The sequence below is a fragment of the Calonectris borealis genome, chromosome W (assembly GCF_964195595.1).
Source record: "Calonectris borealis chromosome W, bCalBor7.hap1.2, whole genome shotgun sequence".
Taxonomy (NCBI): Eukaryota; Metazoa; Chordata; class Aves; order Procellariiformes; family Procellariidae; genus Calonectris; species Calonectris borealis.
Window position 1 is genome coordinate 2,478,197 of NC_134351.1, and position 19,970 is coordinate 2,498,166.

General features: G+C 43.8%; 1 protein-coding gene across 1 annotated transcript in view; it reads right to left on the reverse strand.

Annotated features, from left to right (window-relative positions):
• The window catches only part of LOC142074710 (netrin receptor DCC), a 566,907-nt gene that overhangs the window by 159,891 nt on the left and 387,046 nt on the right, over positions 1-19,970 (reverse strand). The window contains exons 8-9 of the mRNA XM_075135512.1: positions 16,555-16,711; positions 7,320-7,474 (exon numbers count right to left, since the gene is read on the reverse strand). Coding sequence (XP_074991613.1) covers positions 7,320-7,474; positions 16,555-16,711 — 312 coding nt within the window. The remainder of the gene's footprint in view (positions 1-7,319; positions 7,475-16,554; positions 16,712-19,970) is intronic.

Sequence of the window (19,970 nt, forward strand, 5' to 3'; positions counted from 1 at the left end):
CGGCCAACTCTGGAGCACGAGGGAAAACACAACTGCTTTTACTGCTTCTGTTATAACTCTCACCAAGGATGCGGTAGCTGATGCTGGGACTTTCAGAGACCTTTGAAAGAACATCTCAAAACCTCTCAGGAACGACGAGGGTCAGAGGTATTTTCAAACCTTACCAAAGCAAAAGGGTTTTTTAGAATTTTCTTTTGCAGAAGACATGAAAATATGAAAAGATGGGTATGTGTCTCACAAGAGAAAGTCTTTCCGGTATAGTGACCACCTCAGTAATCAGAAGGAAAACAACGCTTGAGACTGGCGCTGATTTGCCATATGTTGAACGTACCAGCAATTCTGCCCTAAGCGTGAAGCCACGGAGACACCTACTTACCATTGCAGTAGCAAGGATTCAGTGTCCACATCGGATATAAAACGTATTGCTCATCTACTGGGTTTCTTCCTCTGTGCAGCTGAGGACACCAAGACTTAAGAAGGTCTCATAAAGGGGATGCAAAGTAATTTGAATTCATTTTTAATTACAGTATTTCATGTAGCAATACAACTTTCTAATGAGGCTGACACTTTTCAAAGAAGGCAGAAGAGCCAGTCGGAAAAAAAAAAAATCAACCAAACAAAACCCCCAAAAGAAAAGATTTTGACTGCATTATTTCAGTTAATTAAGATGAATGATGAACAGCAAGCAATTTGTGGTTCTTTAAATTGAACCCAAGACAATTTGAAAATGAACAATTTTACCTTCTGTGTTTGATTTGTTTTTCACTTTAACTCTTCGTCTACCACGGCGGTAACAAATTCTCCCACTATTAATAAGCCGAATCTGCCCTCCTAACTCACAGAAAAGAAAGGCTTGCATGACATCTTCAAAGGATTAAGATTCCAGCATGTCTTCCCCATTGTACCCGTTTTAGAAACAAAGGGAGGACGAGGTACAGGAATGAAACACCTCGCTCAGTGTCCTTGCACGAGCCAGCTGCGAACTTCAACTCCCCAGAGCCTCTGGAGTTGGCACCATCCGTCGGTCAGAATTCCCTAAGCATTTCATCAGGGCCCGTCACAGCTCCCGTGGCGCAGCGGGGCAGGAGAGGGAGAGCGGGGGCGAGACGGCAGCGGGGCAGCACCGCTGCTGCAAGATGCAGGGTGGAACTCGGAAATGAAGACGTCTCAGGGAGATGGAAATTTTTCAACTGAGTAAGTATCTTTAAGAATCTGATCATGGTGGGTCTTTCAGAAATACTGGAAGAATCCTCAGCTGGTCACTTTTTTGCTGGGAGGTGAGAATCAATTTAAGCTTCAAGAAGGATGCGCAGAAGATTTTCCTCTCCTTTGCAACTTTTTTCCAAAGTCTCTACGAACCAGCACAACAATAAATTTTCATTTTTCTCTTATTTAATCCCTCCTTGTTGTAAACAGCCTTTACAAAAGCCTTAATCAGTCTCCCCGTGACGCACCGGGAACCACATATTCAGCAGGTAAGTGCAGATGGAGTCACTGATTCTGGCTTAAGGTATTGCATTTTGTTCCACAAGAGAAACTAGAAATTTGATGGGAAATAGAAAGAAAAAAGAAAAAAAAAAAAGGCCATGGCACTAAAGCTAGCCAGGGTCTGAAGAATAAAACAGCATGAGGTGATCTTTAATCTCAATTATCAATGCTAACAGCCTCTGTTAACCACCCCTGACTCCAGTTTAAACGTATCTAAAAAGCAAAAGCTGGCCTGACCGCCCCTGCGACACGTACAGACCCAGCCCCGAGGCGGCCGGGGAGCGCGGGAGCTGGGAATGGGAGCGGGCGGATCGCTTGCCATGGGAAAATGGTTCAGATTCCCCACAAAATAAAATAAATTTCTACTTTTTGAAATGAAACCTGATGTAGAAAAAAACAACACAGGAAACAAAAGACAAAATTCATATCACAGATGTGTCCGGGGGATCTGAATCCGTATTTTCCATTTACGAGGCAGCACTACGGATGCCAGGGCTGGGGCAGATGCGCTACCCGGTCCTGTGCTGGGGACAGCACCAGTGTCCTCAGGACCAGGCCAGAGCGGGACCTCCCCCCTCCTGCGGCAACCTTCTGCAAAGCGAAGCACCTTCCAAGAGTTGAGACAGAAGCAACTCTTCTCTCTCAAGAAAAAGACAAAAAAAAATTAAAAGCCCAGGGAAAAAAAAAAGCGGCTGGGAAGCCAAAAGCAGGAATCAAAGACAGACAGAAAAACAGCCACCACCACCTTTTCCTTTAGGTCTGCCCAACTTTTAGAAAGGAAGATATGTTTCATTAAAATTTAAAGCAATTGAAAGCCTCCCCCTCACCGCTACACATAAATTACTCATAAAATTAAAGAACCATGTAAGAATGGCATAAAGTTACCCCAGGGTGTATTTTACTGAGCCATTATGGAAGAATACACACAAATGAGGAGGATATTAATGACTCCACAGAACACATCTTTCAGTGCTGCTTCACCCTTTCATCAAATGACAAGAAAAATTCACTACCAAGGCACTACACCGGAGATGCTTACGTTTCTGCCTGCCCAGCTCTTTCATATATTGACAAATATATTAAATATATATAAAAATATAAATACCCTGCACCTTGCAAAACGGACCCTGTCCAAAACCAAAGCGACCATTCATTATTCCGGGGACCTTTTTGTACACGCAAATTTTGCCAGGGTGAGGGTGCAGACTCAGACAGAGACTTTTTTCCTTTTAAAATAACATACGTAATGTTGTTGTAAACTGATGGATGGAGAGCAGGAGCGCCATGTCCTCGGTTCATCACTGTGAGAGCTGATGCGGGATGGGCTGCAGCAGAGAACGCTCCCGACGGAGCCCATGGCTCCCTCATCAGATGGGACTAGCCGCAGGTCTGTTAAAAATCATTATTTTTTGTTACATCAGTGACGGAAAGGGAAATCCCTGTCACGAAGGACATTGTTTAAGCAGCACAGACAGTCCTGCACCTGGACATGAGGAAGGAGAGGGGAAAAGCCATAGACTCAACGCATAGCCCAGGTTGGAAGGGACCTCGGAAGATGGTCTTTCGTCAATATTGCTTATTTATATTCTCCAGATGGAGAAACCAAGAGGCTTCAGTGATCTGCCCAAAGCCACAGAGCCTTGCCTCCAGCCCTCCCAACTTCTTAAACATACGCTTAGATTTTTCTCCGCCCAGATCCACGGCCATTTTGCACTGGAGAAAGGTGATTCTCGTCTCCCTGCTCCCAAAAACCTGATCAAGCCCACCTTGATGGGAGGTTTTATAGGTAGCCTGCAGTGCCTGCCCTAATTCATCCCAGGGCTCTCATTTCAGCAAGACCCTGACTACCATGAGATCATTTAGCATCATTTATAGCAACAACGTTATCATCATTGTGACCGAAACCGGCACCCAAAATAGCTGAGTAGGGAGCAAAGGCAGTGCTAGTGCCCTCTGAAATACTCAGCGTCTGACAACGGCAGGGCCGGAGGTGACGATCTGGCACCGTCTCTGCGTTGGTCTCTAAAATGGATGGGTCTGATACAAGTCTTCAGAAAATTCAATTACTCCAGCAGCACTTGTTTAGTCTGCAAACTTAATTTGTGCAGCTCAACATATATGGAACTGATTATTGCTTGACAAAATTGTCATCTACGTGGGCTTTAAAGACATCCCTGCCTTCCCTTGCTTTTTCATGTGAAATTTCATTGCATTAATTTTAATGGCCTTTTAATTTTCTATGCGGTTTTGACATTTGTATAAGAAACGTATGTTAAAAGAGATTGCAGTCGAAATTTTGTCTACATCTTTTTAACATTTTCTGTGCAAGAACTTCAAAGAATATTGTCTCCACTGAGAAACTTGTAGCAAAAAAAAGGCCACCACCAAACCCCAAAACTTTAATATCTTCTGATGCAATTGCTTTAATGCAGTATTGATGGTACTTTTTGCTGCTAGTTATCTTAGCAAGAAAATTCAGGTGCAGCCAGTCAGTGATTAAAAAAAAATAATAGATGTTTCCCCACCATAACCAGAAAAAATGAAATGCTGAATCGACAAAGGGACCCATTTCTGAGGTTACATGCACCAGCCTCTCATGGGAATTGAAAGTAATTACAGAAGTATCTAGGCAGGTGTGGATCTCCGTGACCAAAGTCACCAAGTCTCCTATGCAAGTAAGATCACCCTCTAGCTGCTGCAAAATGCCCCACTCACTACATAGATCCACCGCCACTCTCTGTATTTCTGGTTCAGAATTTCCGTTTTCAGGACCCTGGGTGGGGAGCACAGCTCCTCCCGCTGCTCCCCACCTCGGGGGCAACACGGGGGGTCGGAGATCTGCTCCTCGAAGCATCGCGCAGGAGGGGGTAGGCATATGGGGACACACGTGGGCTTCTCTTAAGTAGGTATAATAACACTTCCCTACCTCAGAAGGATACAGTAATTAATTATTCTTTATAAAGCCCTTAAAGATGCTCGGGTAGAAGTTGAGGTGTCAGTGCACACTAAATTGATTTCACTGGAAGGGAGATGATAAGAGGCGACTTTATGAGGCTGGAGTGATGCCGTCACGTTTCGTTGGGGCACACCAACATGCCTCCCTATTCATCTTCTCTTTCACCAACTGATACACACATCGTGGAGACGTAGCTTTATTAGGAAACTGGTTCTAATTCATAAGGGCTGTGAAAAGAACTGAGCTGGTCCCACAGCAGGGAACTGCTTTCAAAGCTCGGACGGACAATTTCAATCCTCCTTGTGAGCATAGATGCATTTCTTTATTCTCTACTACCAAGCTGCTTTAACAGCATCTTGAGGAGCCAAAATAATAACTCACAAAGTCTCCACATGTGGTATGAAAAGATTAGACATGGCTTAAGCGGGCAGGGATTTAAATCTGGACTGATAATACTGTAGTGAAATTATATACCATAAAGGCAGAGAAAAGGAGTTGTAGTTTACTAAAAAAGGAGGGGGGTGTTAATCTGGGGACAAAAACCTTCATATAAATCCAGCCCATATATTCTGGATGATTATTTCAAAAAGCTGGAACTTGTTCTGTTGATCTTTTAAACTGATTACTGAGCAAATGTATGCACTTTTAGAACCAGGCACTGACAGACATGAATTTCAGATGTCCTTTTTCATCAGCTTTTTCTTCTTCAACAATGCCAGATTGCATAATACTTCTGATATTTTCAAATAATGTGGAAATTCAATTTATGTGCAGCCATGTAATTTATTGTACAATAGTTACAGCATGTTCTAAAAGACAGCCACATAGAGGCTGACTGCCTCCCAGGACCAGAGAGACTTGTTTCAAAATGATAAGATAATTTGGTCAACAGTAAAAAGCGAAAAGAAAAATGGAAAGCAATATTTTCTCCATGCTCAAACTTGACACTTTAGAGAAATCTTGAAGTTATTAAATAGGAAAGATATTCCAAATGTCTACACTGTGCATTTAACAGAGCCGGTAACTCCGCGCCGTGGCAGCTTCAGACGGTGACAGCAGGGGGTAGCGGTGCCTGCTTTTCACTGGGGCTTTGCAAGGGGGAAGGCATTTTCCCCGATTGAAATGTTATTTTCCTTCTGTAAATATATATATATTACATATATAAAATACAAATGTATACGGAAATGTCATATGCACGTTTGTGCACATGTGTCTATGCAGAGATAAATTACTAACAGAGAAATGATGCTGATGGTTAGGTACCTAATACTTTACTCTCAAAAGGCTCAGATTCATAAACTGACTTTCAAGAATTTTTTCCCCAAAAAGGGCTGGGGTACCACCTTGCTTACGTTTGCACATGGCGGTTGCGTAACTGCAAATAAAGCCATAAGCGGCAGAGCAATCTCAGAGCAGGAACCGAAGATGTATCTAAAATGCAAGGCCATCCAGAAAAACAGAAAGCGACACATCTCGGGTGATACTTCACTAACGTCACTACTCTCGGGGCTTTGCGAAGTGATGACAGGGAGTAAAATTCATGTTTTGTGATAAACAAAGCTACAGAGACAAAACCACAGAATAATGTAAGTTGAAAGGTCCCTTCTCCCCTTGTTCACAACATCCCTTGCCTGGTCAGGGGACGTCGCACGTGCTCTCACCGGCCCTAGCAGACACCTTTCCTGGGGCTCAGCTTGGCTGTGAAGGGAACTGAACAGTTCAAAAGCCACCTAAAGCCACCTCCGGAGGCTCGCCTTATCACAGGATTTGCTTCCACGCTCCTCTTCTCCTCCACCCCCCGTGGAGAGCCATTCCCACCTCCTCTACCTGCTCCCAGCGACAAGTCTCCTGCGACCATGAATCAAGAAAACACATTTCAGGGGCTTCCAGCACAGCTGTTATCTTCACACAATGAAGGGGTTTCAGACAAATATTGCCTTTCAGTTAAATTTGGCAACGTGTGCTGATGTAAAACCGTTTCTGTGCTAAGCATTAGATTTCTCCCCTTATTACAGAGGGTGAGCGTATTCTGGCAGGGGCTTACTGAAGGAGCTTAAAAGCACCTGAGCATCCCACCCTTCACCCCTCTGGTTTGCCAAAGCAGACCAGAGCCCATCGGTATATAGCACAGCCTCCACCTCTGTGCCAAGAAGTAGATACTAATCCCATTTTTATGGTCAATTCTTCTGAATAACTACTTTTGCCGCGGAAGGGCTGAAATGATGTTTCAATCCTCTCTGCAACAGCCCTTCTTGGACCTTCCAAGCGAGAAAAACTGCAATAGGACAAACTCATCTAGAAGAAATTTCTCTTCTTTCTGGAGCCCAGACGTGTAGAAATACTTATAATCAAATGAAATGTACAGAAAGGGAAAAGCGTCTACTGAAAGCTTCCACCTACTCCGAAGATTTATAAAACACACTTACAGTTAAACATTAACTACCAGAAAATATTTACGTTTAAACACCAAGAAGCCAAAACGTTTACTCCAGCGGAAAGTTTTTTGTATCTTTCAGTAAGTTTATCATGTTTCCTAGAGAAAACCAACTCCTTCTGTACCGTAGCATAGCTTTTGATATCACTTACGCTGGCACATAATAGAAGATGGGATGTGCGATCATCGAAGTCATGACACAAACTATTCGTGACACAAGCATATGGCTATATGCTGCTGCTGAGCAGCTAGATGCTCTGCAAGGAATATTACAAATTGAGGAAAGGTTTTATCTACCGCGCATAAGGACTGGGCCATCTTTTCTGAGAGGAGCTGTATGAAAACCTTAAAGCCATGCACTGTGAGAACCGCAGAGCTGCCGTTCACGGCTACAGCTGTTGCTGCCTCCCTCGCCAAGACCCCGTTCCTGCGCACACTCACGCTCCGGCTGCGTGGCGACCTTGACGGGCTGCGAGCTCTCTCCTGGTCCCCACTCGTTGTATGCCACCACTCGGAAGGTGTAGGTCTCCTCCGGCTTCAGGTTGCCCACGGTAAATTGAAGCGTCCCAGACTGAGATGTGTTGACTGCCCGTTCCCTAAAAAAAAAAAAAAACAACCAAAAAACCATTTTAAAAATGCATTTGGATCTTGAAGCATTACTTATTTATGCAGCTGGTAGCCTGCAAGGTATGATTACTTATCAAACTTCAGTTTGAGGCTTGTTTGTCTATAGGGTTTTTTTTTGATTTTTACTTTAAAAAGCCTAATTCAAGTAATGGGACCCACTGGGAACGCTGCAAGCGCTACAAAGACGACTTGTACTTTAACTCTTCGTAAGGTATATAACATATTGGCTCTTTGCTTTTCTTAATATAACAAAAAAGGAAAATTGATGGAAAGAAACGGCTATTCAATAAAGGAACACAACTCTGATATAGGAGGTGAGATGCATATTGGACTGTAAACATCCAGCTAATGAAAACCAGGTTTGGGTCGCTCTGTAAACCGAGCCCTTGTCAGTGCTCCTGCTATAGCTGCGCCTGCAAAACCACCCCCACTGTTTCACAGGCAAGAGGATGATGCAGAATTTTTTCTAAGATGGGGCTACCACCCACCATTTCATAGGCCTAACACGAAAACCCATTTGTGGCGGTCGCACTGTGCTCCCCGCTTGGCAAGACGAGCACCCGGGCGTTCAGGGGCAGCCTTCTGCTAATGCAGAAAGATGGGGAGACACCACCCCATCTATGCAAACTTGGCCAGCGGCTGCTGGGAAACTGGTGCATGGGGGCAGCAGGTACTTCTCCTCCCGAGCAGTGACGTTGAGCCCACCTTGTGTCCAGCGCCAAATTAGTTTCAAGAGGCACCGCAGCTCACTATTGCCTGCATCAGCCAGGTCTCTCTTTCTGCCCAACCTGGCCAGCAGTTTGCCATCACTGAGCCACGGCAAAAAATGCGATTGATACTCCTCCATCAGCTGCTCCCAGTGGCAAGTCCTGCGGTAACTGGTCTCCAGAGTGAAGGTATAGCCCAGATATTGGGAGGTGGCAGCCCCTGGCCAGGGAAACAGGACATCATCCTCCCATCAGGGCAAGAGCCGTATAACTTTTCCTGGCACCATAAGCACCCAGAGCTAAAGGGGTATCTGCACCCTGGCACTGGCATCTCTGCCTTGGGTCAAGCAAAGCTCTGCCTGGCTGTGGCTTTCTGCTGCTCGGTGAGAGAAAACGATCCGTGAGAAAGATACAGACCTAGAATCATTAACGTGGGATTATCCGGGAAAAACACAATCCCTAAACAGTAAAGCAGGGTTTAAATTGGATGAAATCACAGTCATTTCATGGACAATCTGCAAACAGAAGTAGCTAAAATTGCTTTTGTAACTGATTTATTACGGGTGGCGTGCGTCGCTCCTCTCCTTTCCTAGAAGCCCTCTGGAAAGCAACAACAAACAGGTAGATTTCATGCTGCAGAAAAAAAAAATCATTTAAGACCGAATCAACTAATTGTCAAACTTCGTGTAGCGCTGCTGCGGTTCTCTGGGCTGCAATAGGCGTAGCAGCAATTCAGAGAATGGAGATTATTGTTCCTTTGGGGAACGTTGCCTCAAAATGAAATTTCTCAGACCAAAGAACGGTCCTGTCCTCGAGCGCCAGGCTCCACCATCGCTCCAGCCCTCCGAGATTGACTGAAAAAAGCTTGGGTGAATCTTCCCTGGGGATAAACGGTCCGATCGTCCCTTAGCAGAGACAACGGGAGTTTCACGCCTCTATTCCAGCAGAAAGGTTTTCTGTTGCACTCGCTAACGCAAAAGCAGAGCTGTGGACGGCTGCTGCTCCCCGAGGAGGACGCTGGCAGGCAGAGCCTTTGCTCTCTCTGTGCTTGACCAACTCGGCTAATTTTACTCTCTTGCCTCTTACCTCTGGTTTCTATTCGCCAGCTGTAGAAGTAGGAACCCAGCTGCATTGAAAATGGCTCCAATGGATTTGTAACCAACTGACCGACTCCGAAAGCAGCGGTACCGCCGGGGGTCAGATGGCCAGCAACGTCTGAACTGAACAGCTACGATATTCTCATAAACCCTTTAAGATGCAGGAAGCCACAGCAGTAAGAAAGAAAACAAAATATGCCCGGTGACTTCCTACCTGCAGGATGATAGGACTGTTGGCAACTGTCTCTCATTGTATGCATTTTTTTTTTAATGGCAAAGATGCAATAAGACTACCTTTCAGTCCCAAAATAGCAGTAAAGAAGCGAGAGAAGAAAAGGGAGATGATGTAATAAAAGAAAACTCCAAGTCAGATCTCCGTTCTAATACTTCTCTGTGACAGTGGTACCTGTGGTGATAGATATATGCAAGTCTGGAAAGGTGGAATGGTTTGTAGCATTCTTTCTTTAAGTCTTTTTCCATTACCTAGTAAGAAAAAAAAAGGGTACACATATGTGGTGCCCTCGGCACTCGCGTTGCTGTTAAGTGGCTGCCTGAGCCGAATCAAATCTGCATTTTACGCTAACGGGGCTGAACCAGCACAACTCTCTCGTCTGGCGTAGTTTGGGATGCGGGTGTGAAGTGCTATGACAAGGAGTGAAATTCGGACACAGCCCATGTTGTATCTGATGCTGAGGTTGCAGAGCAATGCAAAAAATCCAGCCCCGTCACAGAGGCACGAGGAGACCCAGGGCTGCCGTTCCTCTTCTGGGATCTGCATTTGCATCACATCCCAGCCTCAGCCGTTTGGAAACATCCAAGCAAGTGCTTTGATTAGACTCTAACGCAATCATCTTCAAATGCAACCTCAGCAGCTTCAGCGTTCATCTTCCACTGGGTTTCAGCGGCGATACTAAAGTCCATCGCCCAGGACACTTCTCTGTGCAAAGCAGGAGCTGTACAACCACCCAAGTACATCAGCGCTCTCAAGCTGATGAGCCCAACGAGCTCACCACCTCCCGCGATGGGCCAGTCCATTCCTAGACGAATGCAAGTCCAGGTAAAACTCTGCTGCTCCCACTGGAAATAGCACCCAGGTCGGCAGCGGCTGGAGGTCTCGGCAGCGCACTCCATCTCGCAGTATTCACACACCATTTCCAAAGCTAATTGACTCAAATCCAAGCCTGTGCGCTGGCAATTTGATGGTTTCCAGTTTGGGAGCAGTGCTGAACAGGAGAAGCTCTGGGCTGTCCCCGGCCCATGCTGAAAAATCACAGAGGGAAGTTTCCCCGTTCTTAGCCAGCCAGCGTGTTCTCTCCATACACCTCAGGAAAGCACCGAGCAAATTTAACCTTTATGTTTTACTTCCTATAGCTTGGGTTTGCTAGCTGTCAGATCTAGAGTATCTTCCAAATGCAACACCAAAAGCCCATAGAGCAGTGCAAGATCTTGTAACTCAAAAAAAAAAAAAGAAATGGACTGTATAAAAAAAAAAGTTCCAGATTTTCCTAAGTAAAGACTGAATAATAATCAGGCAAACACCCGAGGACCGAGACCAAGAGGAATAAAGCAAAAGAAAGGGCTGAGGCTTCCCTCCGGGCAGGCTGAGATGCGAGAACAGGCAGCAGCCCTCCCAGCCCCATCTCACAACCTGGCAGCAGCCAGACAGCAGAGAGAGGAGTAAGTGAACCAGGACAGAAATATCTGGTTATTCTCCTGGCACAGGACAGAAATATCTGGTTATTCTCCTGCTCACACGTTTCTGGAATTTCGGCACCCAGATGGATCACAGACACCCAAATGTGTCCGTCTCCCACAAACTGTCAAATCTCTGACTCCACTGGTTTTGGTTTCTGCGGCAATGTAATTATGAGCCACGAGAAAAAATTATCCCTTCCGTTCAAATGGGCCACCTGCCAATGTCACGCCGGGCAGCGACGTCTTCTATGACGCCTTAAACCCTCCAGCTAGCAAAGAGAAAAAACTCCTTAAGAATATAACAATGCTACGCTTGTCTTTGTAACGCAGATGTCTAAAACACGTCAGATGGATTCTGTAAAGCGTGTAGCTGTCTTTCTCCCTTGAGCTCCAGCGACCCGCCCCGCTGGCACGCACTCAGGCTGAAGTTAGGCGAGATGAGGGTCACCCGCGTACAAAAAGCCCATCGTGTGCTCCTGCTTACCTGCGAGGGGTTAATGCGCTACAGACGCTACAGCAATGCAGGAATCGTCTAAAAAGCACCAAACAACCTTGAATCAGGCACCTTTACGTTCGGGGTTTTCTTTTTCAAACCCATCTTGGCCATAAATTACAGTCTAAAAATAAAAGACCTTGACTAAAGTCATCCACTTTCTTGTAAAATGGAGGCTTCGACATGTAATTTCCAGTGACTGAAGATCATGTTACATTACGGTATCAGCATGTAAAAAAAGATAATTACAGTTCCCATAGATCTCTTAGGTGTGTAACAAATGCTTTTATAATGTTTCAAACACCTAATTAGTTACTTCAAGTACGACAAGTCATGTTAATGCTCCGTGCTGTGAAATGAATACTATTAATTTTAAAATGGACGGACTTTTACTACCTTGAGTTCTTTTTTTACTTCCCATTATCATTCTCCCACAAAATAACAAAAAGTCCTTGATTATAATAAGCAAACCTCAAAACTAATGTAAATAGATCATCTGGGAATGGTATTTTAGAACTTCAGCTGAATTCTGAAGATAGGCTTTAATCAAATAGAAGTTTTTGTATTCAATTAAGTGGTCCCTTGATTCATTTCTTCACTCTGCAACATGCAGGAAGCTAAACTGGGAGATCTATTAGCTTGTTGTGACTGCCTATGCATTTATTAATTTGTGACTGAAAACAAGTTCTAGTGAATGTTCAACTAAAAATAGAACTGGTCCCAATCTTGCAAAGAGTCCTTCGTCAAAGGGTTTTACGTTCAGCTGTAATACTGCTAATTTCCAGGGTCATTTTCTTATTTTCTTTTTTTTTTTTTTTTCTTTTAAGATCAGAGCATTTGATTTCACTTATTGGGAAAAATGTTTGTTAACAGTCAGTTAAAAAAGAGAGAGAGCTACAAATCAGGACCCATTATTTAAGCCAACTTGACATTTAAAAGGTTGCAATCAAAAACTGAACGGTATTTTTGGACTTTGTGTCTCATCTAAAATGCTAAACAGAAATATATCACTGTATAAACATTTCTCATTATTTATAAATAAATATAGTGAGTTTTTATTGTAAATTAAATTTTAAATTTTAAATATAGTGACGTAAATTCTCACTGGGAAGGCAGAATTCATTTTAAATTATGCACAGTTAATTAAATATGTCTTGAGATTACATTTGAGGAGTTATTTTTTGGTTTAGAGACAGATCAAGAGCAAATCAGCAAAAATAAACAATGTCTCTTTCTTTGTGGTGACTAATACGCTACCGCATAAATATCAAATGCCTGTGTGAATCAATGCTCGCTCATTGAGAGGCAAACCAGCGGAGACGGATGAGAAGAGGGAACAAACAGCGAGGCTGAGAGCAAATCTGAACATCCAAATCAGATCAAAATTTGAACCTGCCTGTGGATTGAAATATCAAATCCGGCCCATTTCGCAAATGCTCAGAACAAAAAATTGCTACTCTAAATCGGTTTGCAATCAAATGTGGGCAACATCCAGACACAAATGTTGCTGGTTCAGAAGGGGTTTAAAGACGGAGATGGATACAATGCTTCCCTCCTGAAGACCACCTCTAGCTAAAAAAAAAAAAAAATTATTAATTAAAATTAAAGTTTCAACAGCACGTGGATGTGAGAGATGCCGGAGATGAAGCAGCACCTCCGCCCTTGCAGCACACAGGGACGCCCCGTTCCCAAGAGCTCACCATCTGGGCAGCAGCCCAGCAGTAAAATGGGAAACAAATCAAAAAGGAAGAGATTTACCCACTACATTGGTAAACTCCGCGTTTTTAATCTTCTGAGTGACCTTATTACTTGGGTATAAAAGAGGTTGTTTTTTTTCAGTGAGCTTGTAACATGAAGCAAAACCTAAAATAGCTCCTTTCTCTTCTGGAACAGTTCTCCTGTATGGCAAGAGGGAATGTTACAGTCTATGGGTGTGTGTACACGTGTATACCTTCAAGAGTGATATCATCAAAATTCATGCATTATAATCTACTATTATATTCCACTATATTTTAACAGAAAATAAGCCCCATCAAATGTATACAAAGAGTTACGTATCTACTAACAGATCCTATACATGAAATCCTCTATTTCTGCTCAGTTTTTCATCAACAGTCTGCTATTATCAGCAAACGTTATAGAACACCTCACTTTTAAATCCGACCTTTTATCTCAACCCGAAACTTCCCTGAGTGCAGGTGTATTGGTTGGCTGTTTATTTATTTCCTAATAGATTTAAGGTTTGTTTTATCCTTTTCTGAGAAACTTGCCTTTTACCTTTAAGTGCTCTTTCCAATCATCCTTATCAGCAAGCAAACCCATTTGATCCCACGCAGGATGCCTAGCTGAGCGTGAAGATTAAAGAGCACCCCATCAGAAGGGCTCTGGTGATTACACTAGGGTAGAAAGTGCAATCGCTCCCAAAAGGGGTTTCTTTGAAAGAGCTGAGCTGAAAACCCTTATGAGAGAGTTCAAAACACGGGAGGCTGTTTTTCCGGACGGTCCCCGAAATGGCCGTGTGCCCTCGGTGTTGCGTTGGCCTTGGCGGTGCTGCCAGCCGGCACGCAAATCCTCCCTGCTCTCGAACCCGGGAGGATCGCCTTACTCCAGACTTACTGTAATTTCTCTGACAATTCCTTTGCATCCCTGAGGTTAATGTCAAATCCAATATGTATTTTTGGAAACAGAAAAATAGCTCTTTTGTAAAAATGACAATAAACAACTCAAAAATTCCATGGAAGCTTTTTCCTTTAAGGAAAACTACATTAATTTTATCTCACAGTTTGTCTGAAAGTTTGCAAGACTACAAGGTGCACATTCAAAAGTTTTAAACCACAGGTGGTATTTTGAGTCTCCTGCTGGAGGGAGCATAGTGGAATTTTTATTTTATTTTATCTATTTATCTTTTTAGTTACTTTAACACAGAGCCCACAGTCTTCTGCAGGAGACACTAACTAGGCAAGCATCTAGTTGGGAATGGGAGTCAGGCATCCTTCTGGTACCCAGAACTTTGAGCAGCACCATGGAAATTCTGGAAGAAAATTATTTTGAAGCGTAAGGGAATCCAAGGTGAGCTCTTTTTTAATCTCAGAAACACCACTATTTAAAGGCCTCATATAAGAATATTAGTATTTTCTTCTCACTGCTAAACTAAAAGGCTCAGTTAGAATATGCCTCAATCCAGCTGCGTGTGGCAACTCTGATGTTTTGAAGACGGAGTTAAAATAAATGAGACGTGACTATAACAGTGCCCTGCTCCACTGTTACTGGTGGCGACGGCTGCAGACAAACGGTAAATCCCGTATGTGCAAAGACATTTGATTCAGCCATGTGAACCCCGATTTGGTACCCACGAGGGAGCTGCTGAGCATCCTCACTTCCCACTGAACTCATTCATCGCTCTTGTAAATGGGCCAATTAATACCCTCCCTGAGTGCCTTGCAGCCTTCAATACATCCCCTTCCTGGCGCTCCACGGCGGTGTCGTTCTCGTTTCACACAAACCACTCACGGCTGGAGACTCGGTCTGACGCAGGACGGAGATCTGAGCTGGAACCTCTGCCCCACCTGTCTCCGCTCCTGTCTCTCCCCCGCTGCTCACAGGCGCGGGGGGATTTGTGGAAGGTGAGATGCCCGTGTCCGAGCTGTCACCCAAACCCAACAAGCCTGGCTCCTACCCCACGTTTTCGCCACAAACCTTCCCCCTCCTTACGAGCCGTTTATCCCACAAGTGACAGCCTGCCACGGAAGACGCTTGCCTCCAGCACCGGCCTCCGAAATGCCAACTTCAATTTAAGAGCTTTTTTTTTTTTTTTACAAAGGGAGGGTGCGTTTCACACTCATCCCAAGCGCTTTGGGTGCTGTGTCCTTTCAAGGCTGCTCAGCCGGACGAGATGGATACACGTTTCTATTCAGGATTCCTGCCTCTTGCAGCAGGTACCGCTGCTGTAGCTATCAAGCACTGAAACAAATAAAACCCAATATATAGGGCTACAAAAGAAAGCTGGACATTGTTGGAGAGGAAGATGAGAAGCTTGCAAATGTCCAGGCAGGGGCAGGAAATTTTGCCTGCAAGACTGAGCCCTTTCGGATGAAGGATCAGCCCCTGCTGCGGCAGAGGGGAGTTCACCTTGATAACCGTGGGGTCCCACCTTCCTTAGCTCTCATGAATCCAAAACACATCCACTCATTTTTCAATTAAATATAGATTCCCATTCAGGTCCCCTCAGAAGCTGAGCTGGCATCAGCACACACACAGTACTAGCCACCAGCCAGCAGCTGAAGTGCATCCTCAGTGCAGTGAAATACAGGACAGGATACTTCAAGCGAGTTCTTCATCAAGATGTACAGGAAGGGAGAAACGCAAGATTTTTCTCAGGCGTAAAGTAATTTACAAAGTTAGGAAAATAAAAAAAAACACCACGTAAATATGCAGTACCTTTTGGAGTGTAAAATAAGCATATACGATGAGGAATCATGCAAACACCAAACAATCTATATAGTGCCGTTATCACAAAAGAGCTATCTGTTGTGCAGCTCTAATCCACATGGCCAGAACAGCCCTGGCTGGTCCATTGTATTTACATGCAATCACGTAAAATCTTCACAACCGTGGCTGTTTTCAAGGTCTTGCACCATTTGCACTGCTCTAAAAACAGTCCCCCTCTCCGGTTGATTAGGGCTCAACAAATTCACCTCTGCCAGCGACGCAAAGAACACTTGAGCCTGTGTCCTCAGAGGAAGATGAAAGGTAAAATATGGAGCTAACAATACTTCACGTTAAATGGTCAAGTAATAGCTGGAGGAGGAAAGATCCATAGACCTCACTGTCAACGCAAATGGTCCTTCGCACCAAGACAACGAGCACTGTTATATAAACGTTGATGTGATGTCTATAAAAACATACGGCAACAAAAGGCATTTCTAGCTTCACACTTCTTTTACCATGGGGAGAAGAACACAAGGTTGAGAACCATTTGCAAGATACTTGTAAAGACCTCAGGCACTCTTAGGACTATGCCCCCATCCAGAGGAGACCCGTGGTCTGTTGATACCTACCTGTTGACGCCATCCCTGGAGAAGAAGACCGTGTACGTCTGGACGCTGCCTCTGGCTTCTGCGGGTGGGCGCCAGCTGAGACGGACAAATCGGCTGGAGACCAAAACAGGGACCACATCTCGGGGGGCAGAGGGGAGGACACTGGAACTTGGGACAGCTGGAGGGGAAGGAGAGGAGTCAGTCAGAGAGGCTGGTGGCACGGGGGTGGCGGGGCGGGCGGGAGGTGCCGTGGTGGCCACGACTGAGGTGTTACGGAACAAAGGGCCAAGGTGGCATGGGGTAAGCATGAGTAAAGTGACAGGGGATGAAAGAGAGAGAGAAAACTAACAGTAAAATCACACCTAAAAATACACTATCCTCTAAATTGAACAGCAACACGCAAAACTCGAGTAGGCTACCTCCTCGGGATACTTGGAAATTATTTCTTGTACGAGTGGTCAGCGTGATATGTTCCTTAGTTCACTTCTGTTCCACTGGTTTTGTCTCTTATGCCCCAAGTAGCAGAAGTATTTAACCTCATAAACAACCACCGACTGACCACTCAAAGCCTGAAGCCTACAAACGGACTGGTCTGGGAAGAGCAGAAACTAGGTAGAGTGCTTCAGCATCAGAGAGGGATAAAATGAAAAGAAAAAAGACAGCGAAACTTAATATTAACAGCGGTCCCCATGGAAAAGTGTTCAGTCCATGTGTAAAATCCAGAAATGCCTCAACTGCAGATTCAAGTGGTAAAATTAATTTTAGAATATTTAAACGCGATAAACTCTTCATAGAGTTTAAGGGTTTGGTTGTTGCCCACAAAGTCCACGTGAAAGCTGCCCATCAACGTAAATGAAAAAAAAAAGAAATTTTTTAACAATAATTTAAGTGATCAGCTACCTCCTAATTTAGCACATGCATCTTATGGAGCATCCACAGTCATCTAACCTTCTCTGAAGGCCAACAAGGTGTATAAGGTCCGATTTCATGGGCCACACTGGCCCTGAAAAGCAGGTTTTCACCATTGGTATTGAACCAAAAAGCAATTTATTTTTTTCATTATTGTAAATCTTTTTTGGTCAGTGCCTATACTGTGAACTGTATTAGTAGCATTAATTTACTGTGAGATCATTAACAGCGTTTTATTATCTAAACAGCTTATGAAGAATAGCTTTATGTAAAAAGCATGACATTCACTGAATACCAGCTTAGCATTTTCTTATATTACCCCTAAATTATTATTAAAAACCATTAATATTGCTATTATTAATAATAAATATTATTACCCCTTACTTATTGTGATCAATCCAAAACCAGAGGGAATTAAGGAATTTCACAGTGGCATTTCCAGAGTAATGATGTGTTGAAAGAAAATATTAAGCCATAGTCTCAGCTCTTTTGCCTGCAAAGTTGTGATCCATTATTTGCACTGAGATTGTGTTTAGCATCCTTAGTCATGGGCCACTGATCTAAATAATGCGCAAACACAAGACTAAAGTATAATTCTGTGTACATTTATATTATGACGACGCGACTATTTTGCTTCACGATCAGAGCGAGCAGATTTGGGCTTCTGGTCTATTCTATATGTTGACTCATGTATTATAAGCGTAAGTGCATTGTCGTCTTCTAACAAGGGCTGCGGTAGGTAAACATCTCTGGAGAAGTACCAAGGGCACGACTGGATAAAAACACACAGACAAACCTACAAGGCTTTTTCAGTTGACTTTTGATACTTAATCCAGAAAAAGCGCCATTATTAACTATTTTGGCACCTGAGGGTCTGTAGAAACTCTTGAGTTCCACCACAACACACCGCAGTCCGTGGTTCCTCCACCAAAGAGCCATCCTCCTGGCAGAGCTCGGCAGTCTGGCACCTCTCTGCCCTCAAAACGCGTTTAGCATTCAGGAACTTGCGCTATGATCAGCCCCAAGTCCAGACGTGTCCATTTAGGTGGCTACGCGTATGTGACTACATACATACGGGTGCCTAAGCTCCACCCCTAGAAAATGAGGACATCTCACAGGCAATGGAGCCCAAAGAGCTACTCACACTACCAAACAGCGGTATCTACCTTTAACACATGCTGAATAAGTATCTAAAATCTGGAGGTGAATCCACACCCTTCGTGACCTCATGCCCGTGGATGCGGCGGCGGCTGACCTGCTAGGTGTCAACTTATGAAAATAATAGCGAAAAACTGAGGTGAAAAGCAGCAAGATTGGGACTGAAGCTCCAGTCCACTAAGCATGTGTTTCACTCTGGCTTTCAGAAAACTCTGCAGAGCTATCACTGACAAAAGCAATTTCACTTTTATTGTTGCTGGCAGTGAATAGCAAACATATACAGTACAATAGTACAATATAGAGAGACATATAACCTGGAATTATCTCAGCAAGTAATGTCTGAAATCCTTCAATCTTTCATATGACTACACAAGATCAATCCACCACCGGTTAAACCATCTTCATCAGAGTCTGACAGGCTCTGATTTTACCCTGATGTGGTTTATATTAACTCCTTGCAAAGTGCATCCTTCTCTGCTCTTGTGGCAGTGTGAATAATCATCGAGCTCTGAACAAAGCGAGCATCAAACTGGACTGTTTGATTCACCCTCCACATCTGTAAATGACTATGCAATCCACAGAGAAGACCTGAACATAGGCCTGATAGGAGCTGATCTTTGCGTTTCCATTTAGGAAGCCAAATGGAGCACCCCAAATTCAGAACCAAATCCCCCGTTATTTATAATCCAGAATCAGCTGTCAGTTTTGTGACCATATCATTATTTTGCCAGTAGGACCCATCCTTGCACTGCTAAAGCAAACGTTCTTCAAAAGGTAGAAATATGCTCGAGGTAGGTGTTCAGGACCTGCTTGTTCACAGCCTTTATTTGTAAAATACAGACCAGTTATAAAACATGTGTGAGGCCAACTATTTAAAACATTATTTAAAACAAGCAAAGACAAAACGTCATGCATGACATCCCATTTCACCAGTGCTTCCCATACACAGCAGTCACGGGCTGTTTGTAATTAAAAATAATAGGAATATGAGACGTAGTTCAAAGAGACAGGGTTTTTTTAAATACTTTTCATAGGTTAGTTTGGTTTTTGTTGTGTTGGTTTTTTTTTAAAAAAAACCATATATGTACATGTCTGGAGGCAGGTAGGGAGGAGATCCTATTAGCAACAGCTGTGTACCCTTTAAATGGTGTTTTTAGAGACCAGCAAAAGCTTATGTGGGATATACAAGAAGAGATGATAAATGAATGAAAAAAACAACATTATAATTACATCCCACAAGGGATTTGGTATCATGAAGCGACAACATTATTATTGCTAAGCAGAGGTGGCAATAGATGGCATGGGTTTACTCATGAGCCTCTCCCGGTAAAAGACCTGGGTGCAAATCCTCTAAATCCAAGTTATAAAAC